At 45.1% G+C, this 25,339-nt stretch overlaps 1 protein-coding gene across 1 annotated transcript in view; it reads right to left on the minus strand.

Annotated features, from left to right (window-relative positions):
* Positions 1-4,473: 4,473 nt before the first annotated feature.
* Positions 4,474-25,339, minus strand: part of LOC115476643 (myelin-associated glycoprotein-like) — a 116,566-nt gene continuing 95,700 nt past the window's right edge. Inside the window, exon 10 of the mRNA XM_030213118.1 lies at positions 4,474-6,611. Coding sequence (XP_030068978.1) covers positions 6,447-6,611 — 165 coding nt within the window. The 3' untranslated portion in view covers positions 4,474-6,446. The remainder of the gene's footprint in view (positions 6,612-25,339) is intronic.

The following is a 25,339-nucleotide window of genomic DNA, read 5'->3' on the forward strand; positions in this document are numbered from 1 at the left end:
TTTGATTTTTCATGTCCTGGTCCATCAAAAACAATGCTGCTTTAAGGAAATTATTTAAACCAGACAAAAGAGAAACTTTGTAAAATACAGTTTCTATTGCATTGAAATAGAAAGTTGTTAATTACATTGAGATCTCAGAACACAAAACACAGCTTTTGTGATGAACAGCAGTCACTGTTATGTCCCATAGTCCCTTTCTTCCCAAGCTGCCAGTCCTCTGTCACAGCCTTCCTTCCAGAGACTGGTTCAATAAGGCTGTCAAAGTCATCCCATCTTTCAGTAGTGGTGATGGAGGGCACTATGGACCTAGGCACCACGTTCTGCCATAGTTGAGATGACTGACCAATGTGGTTGCTTACCACAATAGGCCTGGTTGACCCTTGTATGATAAGTGCTATAACCAATGTGTGACATTGATTGACCATGCTATGTGAAAGTTGTGGCTATGCTTGATGATCATAACTGGAAATAACTGACTGTAGTTCTACAAAGACTATGGTTGTGACCACAGTGGGAATTATGATGAGCAAACACAGCTAGACAATAGTCAATCAGCACACTTTTAATAACAATGTTAATTTGATTTTCCATAGTTCATATAGAATCCTGAAAGGCTTTGAGGTGGGTGTCACAGCATCTTGTATCAATGCTACAGGCTGCTTGAAACCTGCTTTTTAATTCAGCAATTAATGTGATGTAGGCAACTAGAGACAACCATGGTTGATGCTACTGGTAATTCTCAATCCATGATCAACCATTCTCAAGAGAAATCCAAAAGGGACAGTTTCATGCCTTTGTGTTGTTTTGTGGTTTAGTCTGTGTATTGCTACAGTCAGAAACACAATAATATGTTCTAATACATTAGATTCTGTGGTCAAATCTGATCAGAAAACGCGACACACAAAATTCTGGAAATCATCTGTGCAAACATTTTACAAACTGCAAAGATGGAGTCAGTGTGCTAATTACTTTTAAATAAACATTTTAACTATTGTTAAAGGCAGAGAAAGCAAGTTTTATGATCCTGGATAATTATAAGGATATATAACATGACTCAGAATAAGAAATACTATATTGTGCAACCTTGGCATGAGGTGGCTGAGGAGCGCAATCATGGGCAACCATAGAAAGAAACAGAATCTGGAGAAAACCATGGCAAGAGCGAAATGATTTATGACTGCAAAAAACCATTAGCCATGCTACGAAGAAAAAAGGATGTCCAGAGTCTATCAAACGGTTCCTATACATGTTATAGAAATGACAACCTGACAGTAAAGAGCCAATTAACATACTTTCATTCAAGAATATGCATAAGTATATATGGTATCTCAATCAAAATAAATTAACAACTTAGTATAAATAAACCGAAAAATGAACTTTCATCAATAAATTTAACATCAATATTTTCTTAACAATATTAATAAAGTTACAGATAAAATGATGGTGCTTTATATGCCCTTTTGGAACAGTCAGACTTCACCTAGTGTACAGTACAATGCTATTAAGTCAGAGCAAATAAATTCTTTACAAGAATAAATCTGGACCCTTGTCTCCAAAAATGAGTCAGTTATACAGGGGGGAAAGAAAAAACATAAATGTACTCACCTCATGTTACAATACAAATACCTCTTACTGGACTAACATAAGGCATATCCAAAAATATCAATGTACATGAGCCTTTAAAATGGCATGGACCCTATCCAGATGCATCCTCGTTCTTGAGGTGCATGTTGGAAGAAAGACTCTGAATGCTTTTGAAAGCTTAAGTACATCACCTTTGAAGAATTCTTATGTTGATCTAATGAATGTATCACAGCCTGCATTGAACTCAGGTTTTTCTTAAAGACCTAAATGACTATTAGAAAATTTTCTATGTTGTGAGCAGTATCTGTCAACTGTAGCCCCTGGGAGGGGGGGGGGGGGGGTTAAAAAGTCCCATCAATTGTGAAATCAGTTGATGATCATTGCCCTCAAAGTCAATCACCATCAATAAATTATCCCTAAGAAGAGAATATCATAAAACTAAGGAACATGCTCATCTGGGCCAGCAAAACATCTGTGGCTACATGATATACATCTATCTGATGTTCTCTTGGGTCTCCAATATATTGAAAAAATACTGGGCTTAGATTTTATGCTTAAGAGCCTCAATGTGAGAGTGAATGCAGTTTCTATGTACAACTAAAATCCTTGCTTATTGATATTCAGCTATATACTGTGTTAATATCCTTCTTACAATTTACATCTTAGACATAACATAAATATTTTCTGTATATGATATTTGCCTAACTGCATACAATACTCAAATATTTCTCTTTTTACTTAAATGATAATTTGAATGCTTGAAATACCAGTGACCAAGACATTGACCACATTAAGATGAAGATGATCAGACAAAATGGGATTACGGTTGATTGAAACATAGTAAAATATGGAACCCCTATTCAGAACGCATTTAGGGCAGTGCCATCTTCCTAGCTATAAAGCAATGGTGGATAGATGCAAGCTAAAGAGAATGAAAAGAGGTAGAGAGATGTCTCTTCTAGACTCAGCCCTTGCCATGCTTTCTTGTTACTACAGTACATATCATTTTCTATAGTGCTGCTAGATGTACACAGCATGATATGAGTCACTATCCACATTCAGCAGAGCAAAGAACATTTTAACTAGGGCAATTAAGCACTGGAACAAGTTGCAAAAAGGATTGGGGGTTCTTATGAATGGACCAGGCAAACATCAATCTGCAATGGTTTAGGTACAGTAAAAGGACTAGATGACCTGAAGAGGTCCTTTTCAGACCTGTCTTTCCATGATTCTATCTGCTGCTGGAAGTTAATTATATTTATTAGATGATTAAAAAAGATGTTACAAAATAATGCTTCTTCTGGGATCTTGCCTGATACTTCTCGGATCTTGCCAGGTACTTGTGATCTGGATTGACCATTGTTGGAAACAGGATACTGGGCTTGATGAACCTTTGGTCTGTCCCAGTATAGAAGTGCTTATGTTCTTATGTTCTAATACATAATTAAAATTACATGTTAGTATATAGGGGGAGATATCAGGATTGGGAGGTGAGCTAAATAAGTTAATCAAGTTGTCAGCAATATTTAAGTAGATCTTACTCTCAGAATCTTGTTGATACCCATGGTCCAAATGATTCATGGCCCCAGGGAACAAATTTAAATCTGTTCTTCAAAACATAATTGAGCAATCTGTATGTGCCAGTTCAGATTCCATATTTAAGACTGCATTCACAAGGAAAGGGCAAAGCAGAGCTCTGGAGTCTGACATAAAGATGATGAGGCTTGGTCCATTCTCATCTTCAAAAACATTATCTAAGGAAAAAGCACACTAAATAGCCACCTGAGCATAATATCTAAATCACCCCCCTTTTTCCCCCTCTCCTCCTAGTTTTGGTTTTTTTTCTTCCAAATTACTATTCATTTTCATATAACTTCCATTAAAGTGTATATAAACTTATTTATCTGTATACTTGTTGTGTATTCACTCAATTCAAGCTTTTGAACTACATTATTATTTAATTTTTATCCAGTTAAATGTCTGTTATCATTTAGTTTCTCTTATGGAATGGAAGTTATAAAACATTGTATTTTGTATTGAATTTGGATGTTTGGTACCCTTAAAATCTAATAAAAATTTACTAAATACAGGAAAAAGTACAGCGATATAGATAGTGGATGAAAACAAAAGGTCTATGCTCCTAATGCAGCAACACTAAATGTGTTCAGTTTTGGAGGCCATATCTTGGTAAAGATATAAAAAGGCTAGAAGCAGTGCAAAGAAAAGCTACAAAAATGATATGGGATTTGCATTGCAAACCATAGAAGGAGAGACTTGCTGACCTGAACATGTATACTTTGAAGGAAAGGAGAAACAGGGGTGGCATGATGCAGACGTTCAAATATTTGAAAGGTATTAATCCACAAACAAACCTTTTCCGGAGACAGGAAGATGGTAGAACTAGAGGACATGAATTGAGGTTGAAGGGGGGCAGACTCAGGAGTAATGTCAGGAAGTATTTTTTCACAGAGAGGGTGGTGGATACATGGAATGCCCTCCCGCGAGAGGTAGTGATGAAAACGGTAATGGAATTCAAACACGCGTGGGATAAACACAAAGGAATCCTGTTTAGAAGAAATGGATCCAAGGAGTCTTAGTGGAGATTGGGTGGCAACACCGGTAATTGGGAAGCAAAACCAGGGGTGGGCAGACCTCTACGGTCTTCACCCTGATCGTGACTGAATAGATATCGATGGGCTGGACTGTAAATTTTAAGGAGCTTTGACGTTAACTTCAGAAATTTTAGTACAAGAGTGCTGGGCAGACTTCTACGATCTGTGCCCTGAAAATGGCAAGGACAAATCAAACTCAGGTATGCATATAAAGTATTGCATACCATGTATAATGAGTTTATCTTGTTGGGCAGATTGGATGGACCATACCGGTTTTTATCTGCCATCATTTAGTATTTTACTGTGTTACCAAGTGGCTCAGTGGCAGTGCATTGCATTTTCATGTGGGAGTTCCAAGTTCAGTTCCTGAACTCCGCTTCAGCTCCTCAGGGATGCTGCAGAGATAAGATACAATCTATGGAACAGGGTGTCCCACCCATTACGCAACAACAGCAGTTAGTAGCTAGATTCAAAGTACATGCGAACTGGGTTCCAGAAGGAGCTGTGATGTGTTGCACCTGGCCGAGATGTGACACTGTGATGACTGCGCTATGAAATGAGGATTTTAAAAAATGGAGTAAAGACCTTGAGTAATTGTAAATGAAGGCTTATGATGCTATAGACCCAACAGGGACTGTTTCTAGTTAAGGTGGAAAGTTGGAGGACCACAGCTGCCTCTGTCCCCCACCAAAAATATGTCAAGTGACCTGATTATGTTTCCTATTGCAAGTCAGGTTGCTCTTATTCCTAGGTCTTCCTTTTTCCATGTCCAAGCCTATCTTGTTTCCTAGACTCTAATATTTTGGATACAAAGGATGTGAAGTTTTTTCTGTTACAACTACACTCATCTGGAATTTTTTTGGTTTTGTTATTTCTTTTCTGAGGGTCACCAGGTCTATCGGGATGGTAATAATGAAGAATTTACTTTGATGCTCAGCTCAGCAGTGCTCTGATTTGGGTGAGGAACTGGAAAGTCGGAGGCTTTGAAATCTGATTCCCTATTTGAGTGCCACCAGCCACTGCCACTCCTGCCAGTGGTCTTACATTAAACCAAAGCAGACTGAGAAAGGCACAAGCTAAATCTAAAATCCCTTCCAGAACTCTGCAAAATGCAGCTGCAATCTCAGTTTAGTAATTTAATGTGAGACTATATGGATAGCATTACTATACAATAGTCCATGTATTTTTCTTTGGGGGAAAAAAAGATTCTTTAATCAACTGGTACTGTGTTCTTGTGGTGCAGTATTTTTCATCACTATTGGCCAATTGACAGTGACATGTACAGAGCATTAGCAAAGAGCTATGTCATGACAAGGTTTCCATTCCATTCAGCCTGCTCCTCAGCAGCTACAGTTGTACTGGGGGAAAATAACAATCCCAACCACAAACATCCTTTGTAAACTAAAGAAAAAGTTAGTGTTGATTCCCACTGTCATGGTGGGCTGAAACACAAGGCTCTAATTCCATGAAATGTCCAATCCACAGGTATTAACTGTTATGAATCTAAAAATGTTACGGAATACAGTGATGAAATTTCAGCTTATAATAACAGCAATAATGCTGTCTGGAGAGGTCACTTACCATCAGTTAATGTCCTGACTGAGTTATCCCAGTGTTGCCCTATCCAGATAGGACATTAATTCCTCTACCACTCACTCTAACATCTCTCCACTTCCTCCTCCTCCTTCTCCTCTTCATCCCCTTACAGCAAGAAAGTTTTAGGAGAACAACAGAAGGAAGAGCCATAAAAACCTAAGAGTTTACCTCCCTGATATTTGCATATTGAAAGCTCCCTGGCTAGATTTTAATCTGGTTTTTAACCTTTTTATTTTTCATGTGCTTTGGGGGATTAACCCTTGATAAGTGATGGAGTGAGGGGGAGTGGAGTCCCTCAGAAATCCTACTCTACCTCTTACCTTTCTAACTTCTCTTTTATTAGTTGTTTGTAAACCAATGTGATATTTCACAAATGGCAGTATAAGAAGACTTATAATAAACATAGAGTTCTACTGACTTTCAGAGGAGGCATAGGAAAATGGGCCAAAAAGCCAAGTGGTTTAGCCTTCCAAATTCATGATGGCACAAGATGGGAAAAGACACTGACAGCCAACAACAGTAACCTTTCATACATTTTAACTAAAACATCAGTAGTGTATTTGGATTTTGCTCCGAGCTGTTCCTCCCAAAGGAGGTCTCCAGGAAGAGTAAGAGAGGCTTTTCAGCTATGCCTGGCCACAGCATCACCAATTCTCACTTTACTCGGATTTCGGCATATTCTGCTAGTTCCTCCGTGGAGGTGTAGCTATCCTTCATACACAGCTTGCTGAAGTCAATGTTGGCATAGTTCACATCCAAATCTGAAAGCCGCTCCTTCTGGTTCAATAGCATCTTGTCAGAAATGCTGTGGAACTCATTCTGCAGAAATGGAATGCAATCAGATTTCAGAATGAACATACTAGAAAATATGTGAGGTCCCTAGCATATTGCTAACTTAGGTGCTTATTTTAGAAGCTCTATTCATGTTCTTAGATGTCTGAAATCCAGAATGTTGACATCTATATTGCATGGACATCCAAATACCAATTTTATAAAGCCAGAATATGGATGTCTAACCCTGCAGTATGTCTATATGGCAAGGGGAAGTGGTGTGGGTATGTTTTGGGTGAGACTAAGGAGGGGCCAAAAGATGGACATCCAGCTCAAATTGCAGAAGTCCATGTTCAAAAAAATGGACGTCCATATTTAGATCTGGTACTTGGCACATCCAGGCTTCCAAAAGGTTCTCTGATTGAGCAGTTCTCCACTGAATAGACATAAAGCGAAGTTACTTACCTGTAGCAGGTATTCTCCGAGGACAGCAGACTGATTGTTCTCACTGATGGGTGATGTCCAACGGCAGCCCCAGGATCGGAGATCTTCCTAGCAACAAAGTTTGCTAGCCCTCGCGCGCACATGCGCGCAATGCACATGCACGACCGTCTTCCCGCCCGTAATGCGAGCGTGCTCCTAAGTCAAGTAGAAAGCAAAGACGAGGGAAGACACAACTCCAAAGGGGAGGTGGGCGGGTTTGTGAGAACAATCAGCCTGCTGTCCTCGGAGAATACCTGCTACAGATAAGTAACTTCGCTTTCTCCGAGGACAAGCAGGCTGCTTGTTCTCACTGATGGGGTATCCCTAGCCCCCAGGCTCACTCAAAACCACAAACATTGGTCAATTGGGCCTCGCAACGGCGAGGACATAACTGAGATTGACCTAAACAGAAACAAGTAACTGAGAGTGCAGCCTGGAACAGAATAAAAATGGGCCTAGGGGGGTGGAGTTGGATTCTAAACCCCAAACAGATTCTGCAGCACTGACTGCCCGAACTGACTGTCGCGTCGGGTATCCTGCTGGCGGCAGTAATGAAATGTGAATGTGTGGACAGATGACCACGTCGCAGCCTTGCAAATCTCTTCAATAGTGGCTGACTTCAAGTGGGCCACTGACGCTGCCATGGCTCGAACACTATGAGCCGTGACGTGACCCTCAAGAGTCAGCCCAGCTTGGGAGTAAGTGAAGGAAATGCAATCTGCTAGCCAATTTGAGATGGTGTGTTTTCCGACAGCCACTCCCCTTCTATTGGGGTCAAAAGAAACAAACGTTTGGGCTGACTGTCTGAAGGGGCTTGTCCGCTCCACATAGAAGGCCAATGCTCGCTTGCAGTCCAATGTATGCAACTGACATTCAGCAGGGTATGAGGACGGGGAAAGAATGTTGGCAAGACAATTGACTGGTTAAGATGGAACTTCGACACCACCTTCGACAAGAACTTAGGGTGAGTTTGGAGGACTACTCTGTTAAGATGAAATTTAGTATAAGGAGCATGAGCTACCAAGGCTTGAAGCTCACTGACTCTATGAGCTGAAGTGACTGCCACCAAGAAAATGGCCTTCCAGGTCAAGTACTTCAGATGGCAGGAATTCAGTGGCTCAAAAGGAGGTTTCATCAGCTGGGTGAGAACGACATTGAGATTCCATGACACTGTAGGAGGCTTGATGGGGGCTTTGACAAAAGCAAACCTCTCATGAAGCGAACAACTAAAGGTTGTCCTGAGATAGGCTTACCCTCTACACGATAATGAAAAGCACTAATTGCGCTAAGGTGAACCCTTACAGAGTTGGTCTTGAGACCAGACTCTGACAAGTGCAGAAGGTATTCAAGCAGGGTCTGTGTAGGACAAGAACGAGGATCTAGGGCCTTGCTGTCACACCAGACGGCAAACCTCTTCCATTTGAAAGAATGACACCTCTTCGTGGAATCTTTTCTGGAAGCAAGCAAGACTCGGGAGACACCCTCAGAAAGACCCAAGGAGGCAAAGTCTAGGCTCTCAACATCCAGGCCGTGAGAGCCAGGGACTGGAGGTTGGGATGCAGAAGCGCCCCCTCGTTCTGAGTGATGAGGGTTGGAAAACATTCCAATCTCCACGGTTCTTCTGAGGACAACTCCAGAAGAAGAGGAAACCAGATCTGACGTGGCCAGAAGGAAGCGATCAGAATCATGGTTCCACGATCCTGCTTGAGTTTCAGCAAAGTCTTCCCTGCCAAGGGTATGAGAGTATACACATACAGGAGGCCCTTCCCCCAATAAAGGAGAAAGGCATCTGACGCTAGTCTGCAGTGGGCCTGAAGTCTGGAACAGAACTGAGGGACCTTGTGATTGATCTGAGTGGCAAAAAGATCTACCAAGGGGGTGCCCCACACTTGGAAGATCTTGCGTACTACTCTCAAGTTGATAAACCACTCGTGAGGTTGCATTATCCTGCTCAACCTGTCGGCCAGACTGTTGTTTATGCCTGCCAGATACGTGGCTTGGAGAAACATGCCGTGTTGGTGAGCCCAAAGCCACATCCTGACGGCTTCCTGACACAGGGGGCGAGATCCGGTGCCCCACTGCTTGTTGATGTAGTACATAGCAACCTAATTGTCTGTCTGAATTTGAATAATTTGATAGGACAGCCGATCTCTAAAAGCCTTTAGCGCGTTCCAGACCACTCGTAACTCCAGGAGATTGATCTGAAAACCTGCTTCCTGGAGGGACCAACATCCTTGGGTGTGAAGCCCATCAACATGATCTCCCCACCCCAGGAGAGACACATCCGTAGTCAGCACTTTTTGCGGCTGAGGAATTTGAAAGGGACGTCCCAAGGTCAAATTGGAGCGAACTGTCCACCAATGTAGGGATTTAAGAAAAACTATGGACAGTTGGATCACGTCCTCTAGATCCCCCGCAGCTTGAAACCACTGGGAAACTAGGGTCCATTGAGCTGATCTCATGTGAAGATGGGCCATGGGAGTCACATGAACTGTGGAGGCCATGTGGCCTAGCAATCTCAACATCTGCCGAGCTGTGATCTGCTGAGATGCTTGTATCCAGGAAACAAGGGACAGGAGATTGTCTGTCCTCGCCTCGGGGAGGTAGGCTGGGAGTCTAGCAGAGCTCCTATGAATTCTAGTCGTTGAATTGGAAAAAGGTGGGACTTTGGATAATTTATCACAAACCCTAGTAGCTCCAGGAGTCGAATAGTCATCCGCATGGACTATAAAGCTCCTGCCTCCAAGGTGTTCTTCACCAGCCAATCGTCGAGATAAGGAAACACATGCACTCCCAGTCTGCGTAGAGACGCCGCCACAACTGCCAGGCATTTTGTGAACACTCTGGGTGCAGAGGCGAGACCAAAGGGTAGCACGCAATACTGAAAATGCTGTGTTCCCAGACGGAATCGAAGATACTGCCTGTGAGCTGGTAGTATCAGGATTTGATTATAAGCATCCTTTAAGTCCAGAGAGCATAGCCAATCGTGTTTCTGAATCATGGGAAGAAGGGTGCCCAGGGAAAGCATCCTGAACTTTTCTCGGACCAGATATTTGTTCAGGGTCCTTAGGTCTAGGATGGGACGCATGCCCCCTATTTTCTTTTCCACAAGGAAGTACCTGGAATAGAATCTCAGCCTTTCCTGCCCCGGTGGCACGGGCTCGACCGCATTGGCGCTGAGAAGGGCAGAGAGTTCCTCTGCAAGTACCTGCCTGTGCTGGAAGCTGAAGGACTGAGCTCCCGGTGGGCAATTTGGAGGGTTGGAGATCAAATTGAGGGAGTATCCTAGCCGGACTATTTGGAGAACCCACCGGTCGGAGGTTACAAGAGGCCACCTTTGGTGAAAAAACTTTAACCTCCCTCCTACCGGCAGATCGTCCGGCATGGACACTTTTATATCGGCTATGCTCGCCTGGAGCCAGTCAAAAACCCATCCCTTGCTTTTGCTGGGGAGCTGTAGGGGCCTGTTGGGGCGCACGCTGTTGACGTGAACGAGCGCGCTGGGGTTTAGCCTGAGCAGGCTGGCGGGCAGGTGGATTGTACCTACGCTTATTATAAGCGTAGGGAGCATTCTCCGTCCCCCATAAAAACGTCTACCTGTTGAGGTAGATGCTGAAGGCGTCCGGTGGGAGAGTTTGTCGAAGGCGGTGTCCCGCTGGTGGAGCTTCTCTACCACCTGTTCGACCTTCTCGCCAAAAATGTTATCCCCCCCCCCCCCCCCCCCGGCAAGGAGCATCCGCAGGCCATGAGAGTCTGCGCATCACTATACCTTGAGCAGCGGCCCTGGACGCAACATCAAAAGTGTCGTAAGCACCCCTGGACAGGAATTTGCGACATGCCTTCAGCTGCCTGACCACCTCCTGAAAAGGCTTGGCCTGCTCCGACGGGAGCTTATCGACCAAGTCCGTCAGTTGCCGCACATTGTTCCACAAGTGGATGCTCGTGTAGAGCTGGTACGACTGGATCTTGGACATGAGCATAGCAGAATGGTAGGCCTTCCTCCCAAAAGAGTCCATAGTCCTAGACTCCCACCCCGGGGGCGCCGAGGCGTAATCCCTAGTACTCTTGGCTCTCTTGAGAGCCGAATCCACAACTCCAGAGTCTTGAGGCAACTGGGTCTTCATCAACTCTGGGTCCCCGTGGATCCGATACTGGGACTCAATCTTTTTGGGAATAGAGGGGTTACTTAATGGTTTCGTCCAGTTCGCCAGCAATGTCTGTTTCAGGACATTATGCAGGGGAACAGTGGACGACTCCTTAGGTGGCGAAGGATAGTCCAGGGCCTCGAACATCTCAGCCCTGGGCTCATCCTCAGTAACCTCTGGGAAGGGAATGGCCGTAGACATTTCCCGGACAAACGAAGAGAAAGACAGACTCTCAGGGGGAGAAAGCCTTCTCTCTGGGGAAGGAGTAGGATCAGAAGGAAGACCACAAGACTCCTCATCAGAGAAATATCTGGGGTCTTCCTCTGCCTCCCACGAGGCCTCCCCTTCGGTATCGGACACAAGTTCTCTGACTTCAGTCCGAAGCCGAGCCCGTCTCGATGCCGAGGAACTAAGTCCTCTATGGCGATGCCAAGAAGAAGACTCCCTTGCCCCCGGTGACGAAGCTCCCTCCAGCGACGTCAACGGGGAGTCAACTTGGGTGGCAGCGGAGGCCGATGCCGCAAGCGGTACCGGTGTCGCAGTCCTCACCACAGGCAGAGAGTCAACCGCCGCATCTCTTGACGGTACCGACGGCGCAAGCACCGGCGGTACCGGAACAGATGGTCGCAACAGCCCTTCCAGAATCCCTGGAAGAATGGCTCGGAGGCATTCGTCTAGAGTGTCTGTCGAGCAAGGCAGTGTGGCCGGTACAGGCGACTGACTCAGAATCTGCCTGGGGCGAGGAGGCAGTACCGGGCTGTCCAGAGAAGAGCGCATCGACACCTCCTGTATAGAGGGTGAGCAGTCCTCCCGGCGTCGACGCTTCACGGGTGCCGAATCCTTTGGCGCCCCGGAGCTCTTGGTACCGTGACAGGAAGGTGACCGATGACGGTGCTTCTTCACCTTTGCTCAAAGTACGTCACCAGTACCTCCCGGTACCGACGAGGAAGACGTGGAATCCACACGTCTCCTCGTGGCCGGGTGCGAAAGAGGTCGGTCCCTGGGGGCCTGTACCGCAGGAGCCCTCGAGGCAGGTGGAGACCCACTCGATGGCTCACTGGTACCAGCGTGGGAGGGTCTGTGGACAGCCATCACCTGCACTCCTGACGTCGATGCAGTCTCTGATGCTGACATGGATACCGACGATGACCTCGGTACCACTAGCGCCATCGACGTCGAAGTACTGGACGGGGCTCCGAACAAAAGGTTCCACTGAGCCAATCTCGCCGTCTGGGTCCTCTTGTTCAGCTGAAGACACAAAGTGCAGGCGTCGGGGCGATGACCAGCGCCCAGACACTGAAGACACGAAATGTGCCTATCAGTGAGCGAGATCATCCGGCTGCACCGCGTGCACTTCTTGAAGCTGCTGGTAGGCTTCGAGGACATGGGCAGAAAAATCACGCTGGCGAAATCAAAATTCATGATGATGCCGAAAAAAGGCACCAAAACTGGAAAAAAACCCAAAATGGCCACACACGACGACGAAAGGAAACTTATGTGGAACAAAACTAAGGAAACTACAGGAAAGTAAAACAAAGAGACGAGTGAACTATCTCAGAAAACACTCCGAAGAGTGGCGAAAAGCGGTGAAAAACACTGCGAGGGCTCTCCTGAGGTGCAGAACAACCGAAAACAGCCATCCTGAGCCACGGAAAAAAAGAGACTGAGGAGCACGCTCATGTTACGAGCGGGAAGACGGTCGCACATGCGCGGTGCGCGCATGTGTGCGCGAGGGCTAGCAAACTTTGTTGCTAGGAAAATCTCCGATCCTGGGGCTGCTGTCGGACATCACCCATCAGTAAGAACAAGCAGCCAGCTTGTCCTCCGAGAAAGGAAGTCACAATAGGTTTTTTTTTTGTCCCTGGAATGTTCACAATTTAGAAAAAAAAAAATAAGATGCAGGGGGCAACCTGACTGGGCAACCTCCGGCTCTCTACTCTGGCTCACAGCTAGCTGCTTTAATCAATAGGCTATTCCTCCCTACAGGTGTCCATGTGGAGGTGTAGCTTAATGGTTAGTGTAGTGGCCTGAGAACCAGCCAGAACTGAGTTCAATTCCCACTGCAGCTCCTTGTGGTCATAAGCAAGTCACTCTCTATTACCCCAAGTACAAAATAAGTACCTGCATATAATAGGTAAACCATTTGATTGTAACACAGAAAGGCAGTATAATCAAATCCCATCTCCTTTGTCATTTTATAATATAGATGTTCCTCTGCTGCCATGCAAATGTCTATGTCCCCCTCGTAATTTGAATGTATCCGTTTGTAAAATGGTTATTTATGCTGGACATTTCCAGCACATGGACATCCATCTCACATGCATTATAGAACAGGCTGTATCCTGTTGTAAAATACATGTGAGATTGATGTCCATTTTGACTTACTGATTGAAACATCCACATTCTGAGTTGGACGTCCTTTCTAAAATGCCCCTCTTAACTTTTCCATTTACCATTTTTAGCAAGCATGAATTTTTCACAGAGTATACTGTATTAGACCAATTTATGAGTGATATGTAAAGAGATCTTCCGGTCTAAAAAACTCACATATGATACCATCTTTGGAGAATTATCTCGATTCAATGAAAGGTGTCATAAACCTACACAGAATGCCTACTCATAAAATCTGTGAAAATAGATGCATGTGGTCCACTTTCGCCTAGAGTCACTGATTTGCGTGCTTTTCACTGGATTAACCGTAAAACTTCACTGAACTTCTTGTAGCTTTGATGAACTGATTTGCAAATGTTTTTTTAATGTCACATATCTGTAATAGGTTGGAAGCCAAAACCAAGAAGTCAGCAGCATTGGTTAACTACAAGAAAATAAACTTTGTGTGAAAGAATATCAGTTTTAGTAAAAACATGTGCAACCACGCTATCCCATACTAACACAATTAATATTCCATAGGCCACATTTTATACAAAGAAACCTAGAACCCTGTTTACTAAACAGTGTTATAGGCGCGTTAACATTTCTAACATGCATTAACCATGTACGCACGTTAACCATGTACGTGCCTACAATATCCCTATATGCCCACACATTGCGCGCATGCTAAGTGTAGGCACGCTAAAAACACTAACGCACCTTAGTACTAGTTACTAATAATATATTTAATGACATTAGCATATGCTAATGTGATGCTGTACATTAGTAAATATACCTGTGTACCTTTTGCAGGTATTTATTTCATACAAAGTTGACATTACAGTACTTCTTTTTCATGAAAAAGAAATATACACAGAACATGATTAATGACAGAGAATATCAGGACCTGAAAAAGTTATCTTTAAGAATATATATGAAGCAACAGAATTTCTGCACACAACAGGTACACAAAATGGAGCATTTAAGAAAAGGATAAAAATGTATTAAGTGTGGATCCAAATGCCAGAGACTGCACAAACAGTTTTGACATGCTAAGTACCACTACAACACAGTTATCTATCCACATGGACACAGACAGGACACTGCAGCTGATAAAATTACTAAAGGAGACAAAGCAGCATCCACTTCAAATGCACAGATTTCCCCGACTTGGGTTGACAGCTGGCTCCATGTTCCAGAGCAGGTCAGTCAACAACTTGTTTTAATCCCACTGAATGCATGGACTTGGACTTGTTGTTTGGCTCATCTTAGAGGATCAGAGCTGCAAGTCACTTATATACTGAGGCCAAAGTGGGACCAGATCAACCCAGCCTGCAGAAAACAGAATCATAAACATTGATCCTTACCCTCGTCTTCCAGTACCCCTTAACCAGTCTGGTTTTCAGGATATTTGTAATGAATATACATGAAATATATTTGCATACAGTGGAGCAAGTCATATAAATCTATCTCACACACATTCATTGTGGCTAGCCTGAAATCCAGAATGGCAAAAAGGTATTTGAGGACTGGATTGACAGCCACTTCTATATCAGAACCATACATCTGATTGATGCCTGAGAGCTCACCCACCATTATTGCGGGTTACAAGAAATTCATGGAGATTCCGTTCCCTGTGATCACTGTTGCTGGTGAAATTCCATGGGTACCCTTACCTTTTGAAATGGATGGTGCTACCGAAAGCAACACACAATTCAGAATCCAAGGACAAGACTGACAATGCAAGGCTGGAAAGCTCGGAAGATGTGGAAGCCACTGTCTGCTGTTAATCGAGAAGTAGTCTACTTATTATGGGGTACATATCATCCTGCCTTAGCCATCCAGTTTGGCCAGTGTGATTTAGGCTGAGTTTCAGCTGAAAATTATCCTAAGTTATTTTAGGTTTTAAAGATTGGACTGGTCATGTGGTCACAGAGGAGACAATTCTATAAAAGGTGGTAAAATTAGGTGTCCAAATTCTGTGCACTAAGATAGTATTATATAAGCATCTGGGCAGCCAGATTCCATTATCCTATATAATAAAAAGCAACCACAACATTATGAAGCTGACTCCGTTGGCTTCAGTGAAGGGTATGTAACATCCGAAGCTCAGGCTCCATCTCTGTATGCTCCGCCCTTGCGTCACAACGTGATGACATCGAGGGCAGGAAAAACGGAAAGAACAGATCACGAAGCGCGCTTGCACACAAGCGTATGACTTAAAACAAACCCAACACTCCCGTGCACACACCAAGCGCACCTACGAGGCGCATACCCTGACTCACGCTGCCACTGTCATGCACGCCAAAACACTCACGTGCCCACATCAAGTGCGCCTCCGCACCGCATACCCTGTCTCTCAAAGACACTGACTCTCGCGCAAAACGACTCACATGCAAACAACAAGTGAGCCTGCGCATCACCTACGCTCACTGTGTCTCCCCGCTCGTGCACAGCACCAGCTGTGATTTCACACTGACAGGCAATTTGGTGCTGAAAAATGGACCAAATCCTTTCAACAGACGAACAAATTAACCAGGTGAGTGGCCAGACTCTGCCACACAGATGCTGAAAAACTCTCCAGCACCCACCCCCAAACATCATACACAAACTCTGACAACCTCCACACACACACTCCCACCACCACCACCACCCACTCACATCATAAAAAAAACTCACAAAAGTAAAAACAGCATGTTTCTGACTGACACACAAACAGACAAAAATTCCTTCAACACTCCCCCTTCCCGAAACCATCAAACACACACTGTGCTATCGAGAAACAGCATTTCTCTCTCTCTCTCTCACACTCACACACACTTCCCTACCACCACACTTAATACACAAACTCTAAAACAAAAAAACATCTCTCTCACTCACTCAGACACACACACTACCCCCCAACTACACCCACAACAACATACAAAAACTCTGCCATGGCGAAACTACATCTCTGTCTCTCACTCACACCCACACACTCCCCCCCCCCCCCCCCCACACACACACACACAAAATACATACACAAGCTGTACCCTGGAAAATCAACATCTCTCACTCACACACACAAGCAAAATCCTCCCCCCCCCCCCCCCCCCCACAACACAGAACAACAAAAACACACTCTGCCATGGAGAGACAGCAACTAGCTCTCACACTCACAAAAAACCCACCCCCCTTAATACACAAACTCTAAGACAGGGCCTTGCCTAGGGTCTCTGGTGCCCCCCTGCAGACTATCAGTTGGCGCCCCCCCTCTCCCCCCCCCCCCCCCCCCGTGAAAATGATCGCTCACCACTTGCCACACTGACAGGAATTGACAGCAATATTCTTAGAAACAAATTGCTATACATTGCAAAATAAGATAGCAGATGTAAATTCTCAAAGTGGACATATTGTCACGTCTGTGGCCGTGACCCCTCTCAGACTCACCTTATTTCCTGTGGTCAGCTTCTGAGCTGGCTTCTGTCTGTTCTTTGTGAGTTAGTTCTGTCTCTGTCTCTGTGTGCTGGCTGTATTAGATTGTCGGTGTGCTGTCACCCGTTCCAGATTTCAGCTCAGTCCAGTCCGGATCTTCCAGGCTGCCCGACCCTTAGTTGCCTGGTGATTGTTGCAACTGAGTCTGAGCTGCCTGCTGGGCTTATTAGCCATTTGGAACCTCTCTGCCTTTGCCTTTGCATTGCGTCTAAGGCCCTGATATGTTGGTGCTTGTTGCACTTCTGCTAGTCCGGTTGTTTGCCTGAGATTCTTGCCTGTTTCTAGTTAGCCTGTGTTTAGTTTAGGTTTGCTTGCTTTCCTTGCCTGATTTCTTGTTTGTATTCTGTGTTTAGTTTCTGTTTGTCTGTGTTCTGGCTTTGGGGCTGCTTGCAGCTCTTAGTTCTGTGTTTTGTTAGTCAGTGTGTGCTCCCTGTTTAGTGGCTGTTCTGCAGCTTTCTGTTCTGCCCTTTAGCTTTCCTGTCCTTGACCAGTCTCCTGCCTTGCTGCCCATGTTCCTCCCTTTCCCCTCTGACCCTCAGTCCCTGTGCTGCCTTGCTGTTATCCAGTCCTGCCCAGTCCAGCAAGTCCTGTCGGCCAACTGAAGCCCAGAGCTCAACTCTGGGTGAAAAGTGGCCAAGTGCAGGTGAAGTTTAAGGGTGCCTGCTCTGCTTAAGTCCTGCCTGTTTGCCTCTGCTGCAACTCCAGTCCGGAGTTCTGTTCTGCCTAGTCTCTGGTGTGGGGTGGTTTTGCCTGCCACTGCCACTCCTTGGCAGTGGCCCAAGGGCTCACAAACCTAGTTTCTAGTTGTGAAAACGTGACACATATTCCAAACACTAAAATGAAAATAAAATGATTTTTTTCTACCTTTGTTGTCTGGTGACTTTCTTTTTCTGATCATGCTGGCCCAGTATCTGATTCAGCTGCTATCTGTCCTCTTATCTCCGTTTCCAGGGCTTCCTTTCCATTTATTTATTTCCTTTCCTCCTTTCTTCTTCATTTCTGGTCCTCAGCGTCTGCCTATTTTCTTCATCCATGTGCAGTTTTTCTCCTCTCTTCCTTTTCCCTCATTTGATCTCCATCTCTCTTCCCTCCCCTCTATGTCCAGCAATTTCTCCTCTCTCCCTGAGCCCTGCCCTCCCATTCATGACCATCCATGCTCCTCTGTCCCCTGCACCCTCCATTCATCCCTATCCAGCAATTCCCCTCTCTCCCTGAGCCCTGCCCACCCATCCATGCTCCTCTGTCCCCTGCCCCCTCCATTCATCCCTATCCAGCAATTCCCCTCTCTCACTGAGCCTTGTCCTCCCATCCATGCTCCTCTGTCCCCTCCATTCATCCCTATCCAGCAATTCCCCTCTCTCCCTGAGCCCTGCCCTCCCATCCATGCTCCTCTGTCCCCTGCCCCCTCCATTCATCCCTATCCAGCAATTCCCCTCTCTCCATGAGCCCTGCCCTCCCATCCATGCTCCTCTGTCCCCTGCCCCCTCCATTCATCCCTATCCAGCAATTCTCCTCTCTCCCTGAGCCCTGACCTGCAATCCATATCCATCCATGCCCATCTGTCTCCCCTGCCCCCTCCATTCATCCCTATCCAGCAATTCCCCTCTCTCCCTGAGCCCTGCCCTCCCATCCATGCTCCTCTGTCCCCTGCCCCCTCCATTCATCCCTATCCAGCAATTCCCCTCTCTCCCTTCCACGAACCCTGCCCTCGCATCCATGCTCCTCTCTCCCCTGCCCTCCCACTCCCATGTCTCAACTGCCTGCCCTCTTCTCCCCCCCCCCCAAAAAAAACCAACATCCCTTTCCTTTTTTTTTTCTTTTAAATTTACCTCCGTCCGGCAGCGCAAGGGCAGCATCAGTGAAGGAGACGCTGCTCCCGACGTGTCTAGCTTTCCCTTCGCTCAGTGTTCCACCTTCTTCTGACATCATTTCCTTGATGTCAGAAGAAGGCGGAACACTGAGCGAAGGGAAGGCTAGACACATCGGGAGCACCGCCTCCTTCACTGATGCTGAGCTGCCAGACAGAGGTAAATTTAAAAGGAGAAAAAAAGGAAATGGATCTTGCGGGACAGAAGAGGGCGGGCAGTTGGGCAATGGGAGCGGGAGGGCGAGGTAAGCATGGTGTGGCGCCGCCCCCAGAGGATGGCGCCCCCTGCCGTGCTTACCCCGCTTACCGTGTTGGCATGGCCCTGCCAAGGACATTCAACATCTGTCTAAAACACACACACAGCCCCCCCCCCCACCCCACAGATGCCGCTACACTCTCCACCCCCCCCCAACATCATACACAAACTCTGACAACCTCCACACACACACCCCCAACCACCACCACCACCCACTCACATCATACAAAAACTCTCAAAAGGAAAAACAGCATGATTCACACTGACACACAAACAGACAGACATAAATTCCTTCAAGCACCCCCCCCCCCCCTTCCCCAAAGCATCAAGCAAACACTGTGCTATGGAGAAACAGCATCTCTCTCTCTCACTCACACACACACACACTCCCCTACCACCCTACTTAATACACAAACTCAAAAACAAAAAAACAACATCTCTCTCTCTCACTCACTCAGACACACACACACTACCCCCAACCACCCCCACAACAACATACAAAAACTCTGCTCTCTCACTCACTCAGACACACACACACACACTACCCACAACCACACCCACAACAACATACAAAAACTCTGCCACGGTGAAACTACATCTCAGACACTCACTCACACCCACACACTCCCCCCCCCCCCCCCCCCCACACACAAAATACATACAAAAGCTCTACCCTGGAAAATCAACATCTCTCACTCACACACACAAGCAAAATCCCCCCCCCCCCCCCACAACACACAACACACAACAACAAAAACACACTCTGCCATGGAGAGACAGCATCTAGCTCTCACACTCACAAAAAAACCCACCCCCCCCCTTAATACACAAACTCTAACAAGGACATTCAACATCTATCTGTCTAAAACACACACACAGCTCCCCCCCCACCCCACAGATGCCGCTACACTCTCCTCCCCCCCACATCATACACAAACTCTGACAACCTCCACACACACACACACACCCCACCACCACCACCCACTCACATCATACAAAAACTCTCAAAAGGAAAAACAGCATGTTTCAGACTGACACAGACTTAAATTCCTTCAACCACCACCCCCCCCCCCCCCTTTCCCAAAGCATCAAACAAACACTGTGCTATGGAGAAACAGCATCTCTCTCTCTCTCTCTCACTCACACACACACACACTCCCCTACCACCCCACTTAATACACAAACTCAAAAACGGAAAAACAACATCTCTCTCTCACTCACTCAGACACACACACACTACCCCCAACCACCCCCACAACAACATACAAAAACTCTGCCACGGTGAATCTACATCTCTGTCTCTCACTGACACCCACACACTCCCCCCCCAAACACAAAATACATACACAATCTCTACCCTGGAAAAACAACATCTCTCACTCATATACACAAGCAAACTCCCCCCACCACCCCACACAACAACAAAAACACACACTGCCACTACAAAAAAAACACACTACAAAAAAACAAAAATTACAAAATGAAATTGCACATAAAACAAATCTCAATTATTCATTACCAACAAAACACAATTATAATAAACATCAATTACAAAACATTCAAAGCAGAAAACAAATACCATGCTAGCGCCCGTTTCATTTGTTTCAGAAATGGGCCTTTTTTACTAGTAGAATAGATAAAAACAAGAGGCAGACCTTGTAAGAAGCAAACAGTTGTTATTGAAATCCAAACGCTCCCAAAGATTCAGACATCTGTGCCCGACATGGCCATGTTTTGCCTGAGAAACAGCTGTGTCAGGGGCAGAATTTCGAGCTGGTGGTAACAATCTTTGGGAACTTTTGGATTTCAATAACAACTGTTTGCTTCTTACAAGGACATTGTCTGTTAGTTTTTGTCACCTTCACTGTGTTTGGTTCATTTGTGAGACTGCGAGGGATCCTGTTCTTCTGTTTTATTGCCAAAATATAGACTTTACCACGTCTGGTCCAACAGATAAGAACATAAAGGGCACTAAATTGTAAAAAAGAATGTCCACCACTTTAGATGCCAACATATACCCGGTTTAATTCTATATATGACGCTCAAAATTGTGTGCAGAAATTTGGGCCCGTGTCCAGTTTCTATATGCAATTTAATTGAATAACAAGTCAATTACTGCTGATAACTGGGCGCTCATAATCAATTATCAGCACTAATTGGCATCAATTTAAATTTATTCTCACATTTTTAGGTGCTGGGATCCACACGTACATGTTATATGTGGATCCAAAAAGGGGTGTGGCCATGGGAGGGGTATGGGTAGATCGGGAGTGTTCCTGGAATTTATGCACAGTTTTATAGAATAAGGGAGATCTGTGTGTAACTTAAGCATGAGAATTTGCACCAGATTTGTGATGGGTTCAGGTAAGGTGAGCACTTGTGCAGTTCTCAGAGCAGGAGAATTCTGTTCCAGGAAGAGCAGCCGGAAAGGCATGGTTCTTCGCCTGTGATGACCGCCGTTCCCCAGTGGTTGAGCCCCTGGGTGCTGGCGGCCAACAGGACTCGATGACACTGGAGCAGGAGACAGACACTGACTAGGCTGTAGCAGGAACAGGAGACAGGAACAGAACAAGGACAAGCAGAAACGGATATCAACAACAGAATTGGCTTGGCAGGGGCAGGAGTCAGGAACAGGTTTGGCTGTAGCAGAAGCAGGGACCAAGAACAGACTGGGCTTGGCAGGAACAGGAATTAGGAACAGACATGGCTTGACAGGAACAGGAGACAAGTTCAGGCTTCAGGTCCAGGCAGGCGGATAGCAAGGCAAGATCACGTTCAGGCTTCAGGTCCAGGCAGGCAGCTAGCAAGGCAAAGTCAGGTTTAGGCTTCATGTCCAGGTAGGCAGTTAGCAAGGCAACCAAAGAACAAGATCAAAAATGCACCAACAGGAGGAAAAAGTAGCTGAGGCACAGAGTCAGGATCCAGGCCCTCCTTAAGAGGTGAAGGCATCTTGACATCAGCAGCCCTCACCCAAGAGGAACCCAGCAGGGGAGGAGCCAGTGCCATCAATGCCGTGCCAGCCAGCTGCGCTGCCGCAGGGAGCCTTAGGACGATACCGACGATGAGGGGAGAAAGGAGGAGTCAAGCGCTGCCGTGGCCACCCACGTCAACACACAGGGGCAAAATCCAAGCGCCGCGCTGCCGCCCGCACCTCTGAACCGGACCCGGGCACTGGAGATGTGAGTCATGACAAGATTTTACTTGCTGTAAATCCTCGCACCTAAAATTGGCACAGATCCTGGCACCAAACACTATTCTATAAGCAGCACCCAACTCTGAGTGCCATTTATAGAATAGCGCTTATCGCAAAACTTATATCAGTACCGATTTTTTGGCCCCATGTGTAGAATTTTGCCCAACATGTAAAAGACAGGTGTAAATGTTAGCGCTTAAATGTTGGCATCTAATGTTAGATGCTCAAATGCCAGCTTAGGCGCTAGTTTATAATGGAATCTAGTCACCCAGATGCTATTATAGAATACTATCTTAATGCACAGATTTGGGGCACCTAATTTTCACACTCTTTATAGAAATGCCCCCTCAATGGCCATATGACCAGTCCACTCTTAGGCACACTACAAGTACATAGAATTAGAGGGTGAGTAAGTTACTGAAAAAATTCTTTTTGGAGTTCTCCCTTCAACCCAGTACCTTTACAGTACTTTCAAACCATCCCATATAATCCTATGATCTCATGTCCTCTGCCATCTCCAAAGCTATGGGTTCAGGTGGGAGGCTTTTCCACTGCTCTTGCTGCCAAGGTTGGGAACAAGGGGATGATTGTTGGGAACCGAAGGCTCCATCATTATGAATTAGGGTTTGAGTCCGGAGTAAGAGACCATAGTACTGATATTGGGGTTTGAGTCCAGGGCAGGGTTGTCTTTATTTTCCTATGGGAGATTCAAGGAGGCTCTGGGGAAGCAAATATATACATCCAAGGTTTACAAGATGAGTGGGAAAGATATGGGAGCTCTAAAGGAGGATTGGTGAACACCCATCAGCCAGATTTAAGCCTGCTATTTAAGGACTAAATTTAGAATGCCCTTAGGTATCTATTGTTGAAAATGAGTCCTAGCTAGCTAATTTTGCTCCCACATATTAAACTCTCTCCTAATTTTGACCAGTTTTTTAAAACCAGATTCAGCAATCCAGTGAAACTAAAACCTATCTTTAGCTGCTAAGAGGAGGACATTTTCAAAAGGAGAGGATTACCGCTTATCCCCAGAAATTCTCCAGACAAACCCTTTGAAATCTGCCTCCTTCTTCCCCCCACCTTCAGCATTTTTGCCTCAGCCCTTGCTCTATAGGTATTTTTATCAAATGTGTTGAACATCCATCACTCCAGCCATTGATGGATATCTCAGGAGCAAATTTGCAGGAGGTAAGCTGTCTCTTGCTGGGCAGAGAATGGGTTGAAGTAATTTTTGGTGCTGAAAACACCAAGAAATCCATCTGACAGTTATCACTTAAGTTTTACCCCATTCCTACAGCAGTGAGGTTCCCCAGTTCCGAGCATTCTTTCTATGCATGAATTTAATGTTATAATACATACTGGCAAGCCTCTATACTCACCTGCTCCATCACTTGTCCTCCAGTGAGCAGATCTCATTGGACTGGTGGAGAAGGAAGACCAGACAGTGATGCAGGGCTCAGATCAGAATATATACTTCTGGAAATAGACTCTAGTACTATTAGCCTACAGCTTACCAAACCTGGCCTGGTGACCTTACTCTAAGTCAGTCCTCAATGAACATGCCTGGGGTATATTTACACAGAAAATCCACTTTATGTAAATTTATCCCATCATATTCTGTGGATAGCCTAAATACTCAGCGATCATGGTCACTAGGCCAGGTTTGAGAAGCCCTGCTTTAGCCAGACTTATGTATCTAAATCTCCCTCTCTAAATATTCCACAATGTGCCTTGTTTTTGTCAATATAAACCTAGAGTGGTTAAAAATATATACAAGTCTGGTCATAACTTAAAGCATGTAGTTCCTCTTTGCAGGAGGAAGTAGCATTGCCAGTTCTTTCTGTGTCCTCTGGAGAGGGTGAGTCAGTCCTGTTTGCCTTCATTGTCTCTCTTGAAATTCTACTTCCAGTTTCTCTAGAAAAGCAAGAACTACAAGTCCACAGAAGAACAAACCTAGTAGCAGTATCTCTTATCTAGATGATCTGACACAATTATTACTTCTGTTACAGCTTAGTATATTTATAAGGAAAGAAACTGTACTCTTATGAGCACACAGTTTTTCCTTATGCAAAGTTTCCCTCTCATGTAGAGTGTTTCTAAGTTTTTGTTAAAGACGTTCTATATTTTTGTGAATATTTCCATAAGGCTTATTTAGTTTAGTCGGAGGTTTTGATGATTATTAAATAGAATTACCTTTCTCTATATGCTATTAATGTCACTGAGAAACAGCACACTATATAATATAAATGCGTGGGATAAACATAAAGGAATCCTGTTCAGAAGGAATGGATCCTCAGAAGCTTAGCAGAGATTGGGTGGCAGCACCAGTGGTTGGGAGGCAGGGCTAGTACTGGGCAGACTTCTATGGTCTGTGCCTTGAAAATGGTAGATACAAATCAAGGTCAGGTATACATATAAAGTAGCGCATATGAGTTTATCTTGTTGGGCAGACTGGATGGACAGTACAGGTCTTTTTCTGCAGTCACCTACTATGTTGCCATGTTACTATGTTACTATAATATGCCTGTGTATTAGAACCACAATTGCTATGGAGATAGTTTGGGGATGTAGAAATTACCAGTTTCTTCCAGCAGATGGCAACATTGTGGAATATAAAAAGGAAAGGATGAAGAAGAAAGGGATGGATGGCAGGTAAATGCAATGAGTGGCTAAGCAGAGGCTCCAGAAAGAACAGTTTTCCTGGGACCTTTTCTTCTGAAAGAAGGAGGTGGGAGGATTCTCAGGTGACAGACCATGTTGGATAGTATTTGGGCATGTTTTCTACAACAGCTAAAGTGGAAGATGATTGTATTATAGTGTTTGGTGAATTGGTTGTTTTATTTTGTTTGTTATTTTTGTTGTTGTGAGATGCTCTGTTCTATTTTTGATTGAAAGAGAAGGTTATAAGTATTTTTATTAAATTAAATTAGACTTATTCCAGAAGACCCAGGAAGTGGAGATGAGCCATTACCACCAAAATGGAGCTTA

This window comes from Microcaecilia unicolor, chromosome 8, assembly GCF_901765095.1.
Source record: "Microcaecilia unicolor chromosome 8, aMicUni1.1, whole genome shotgun sequence".
NCBI classification, from domain to species: Eukaryota; Metazoa; Chordata; class Amphibia; order Gymnophiona; family Siphonopidae; genus Microcaecilia; species Microcaecilia unicolor.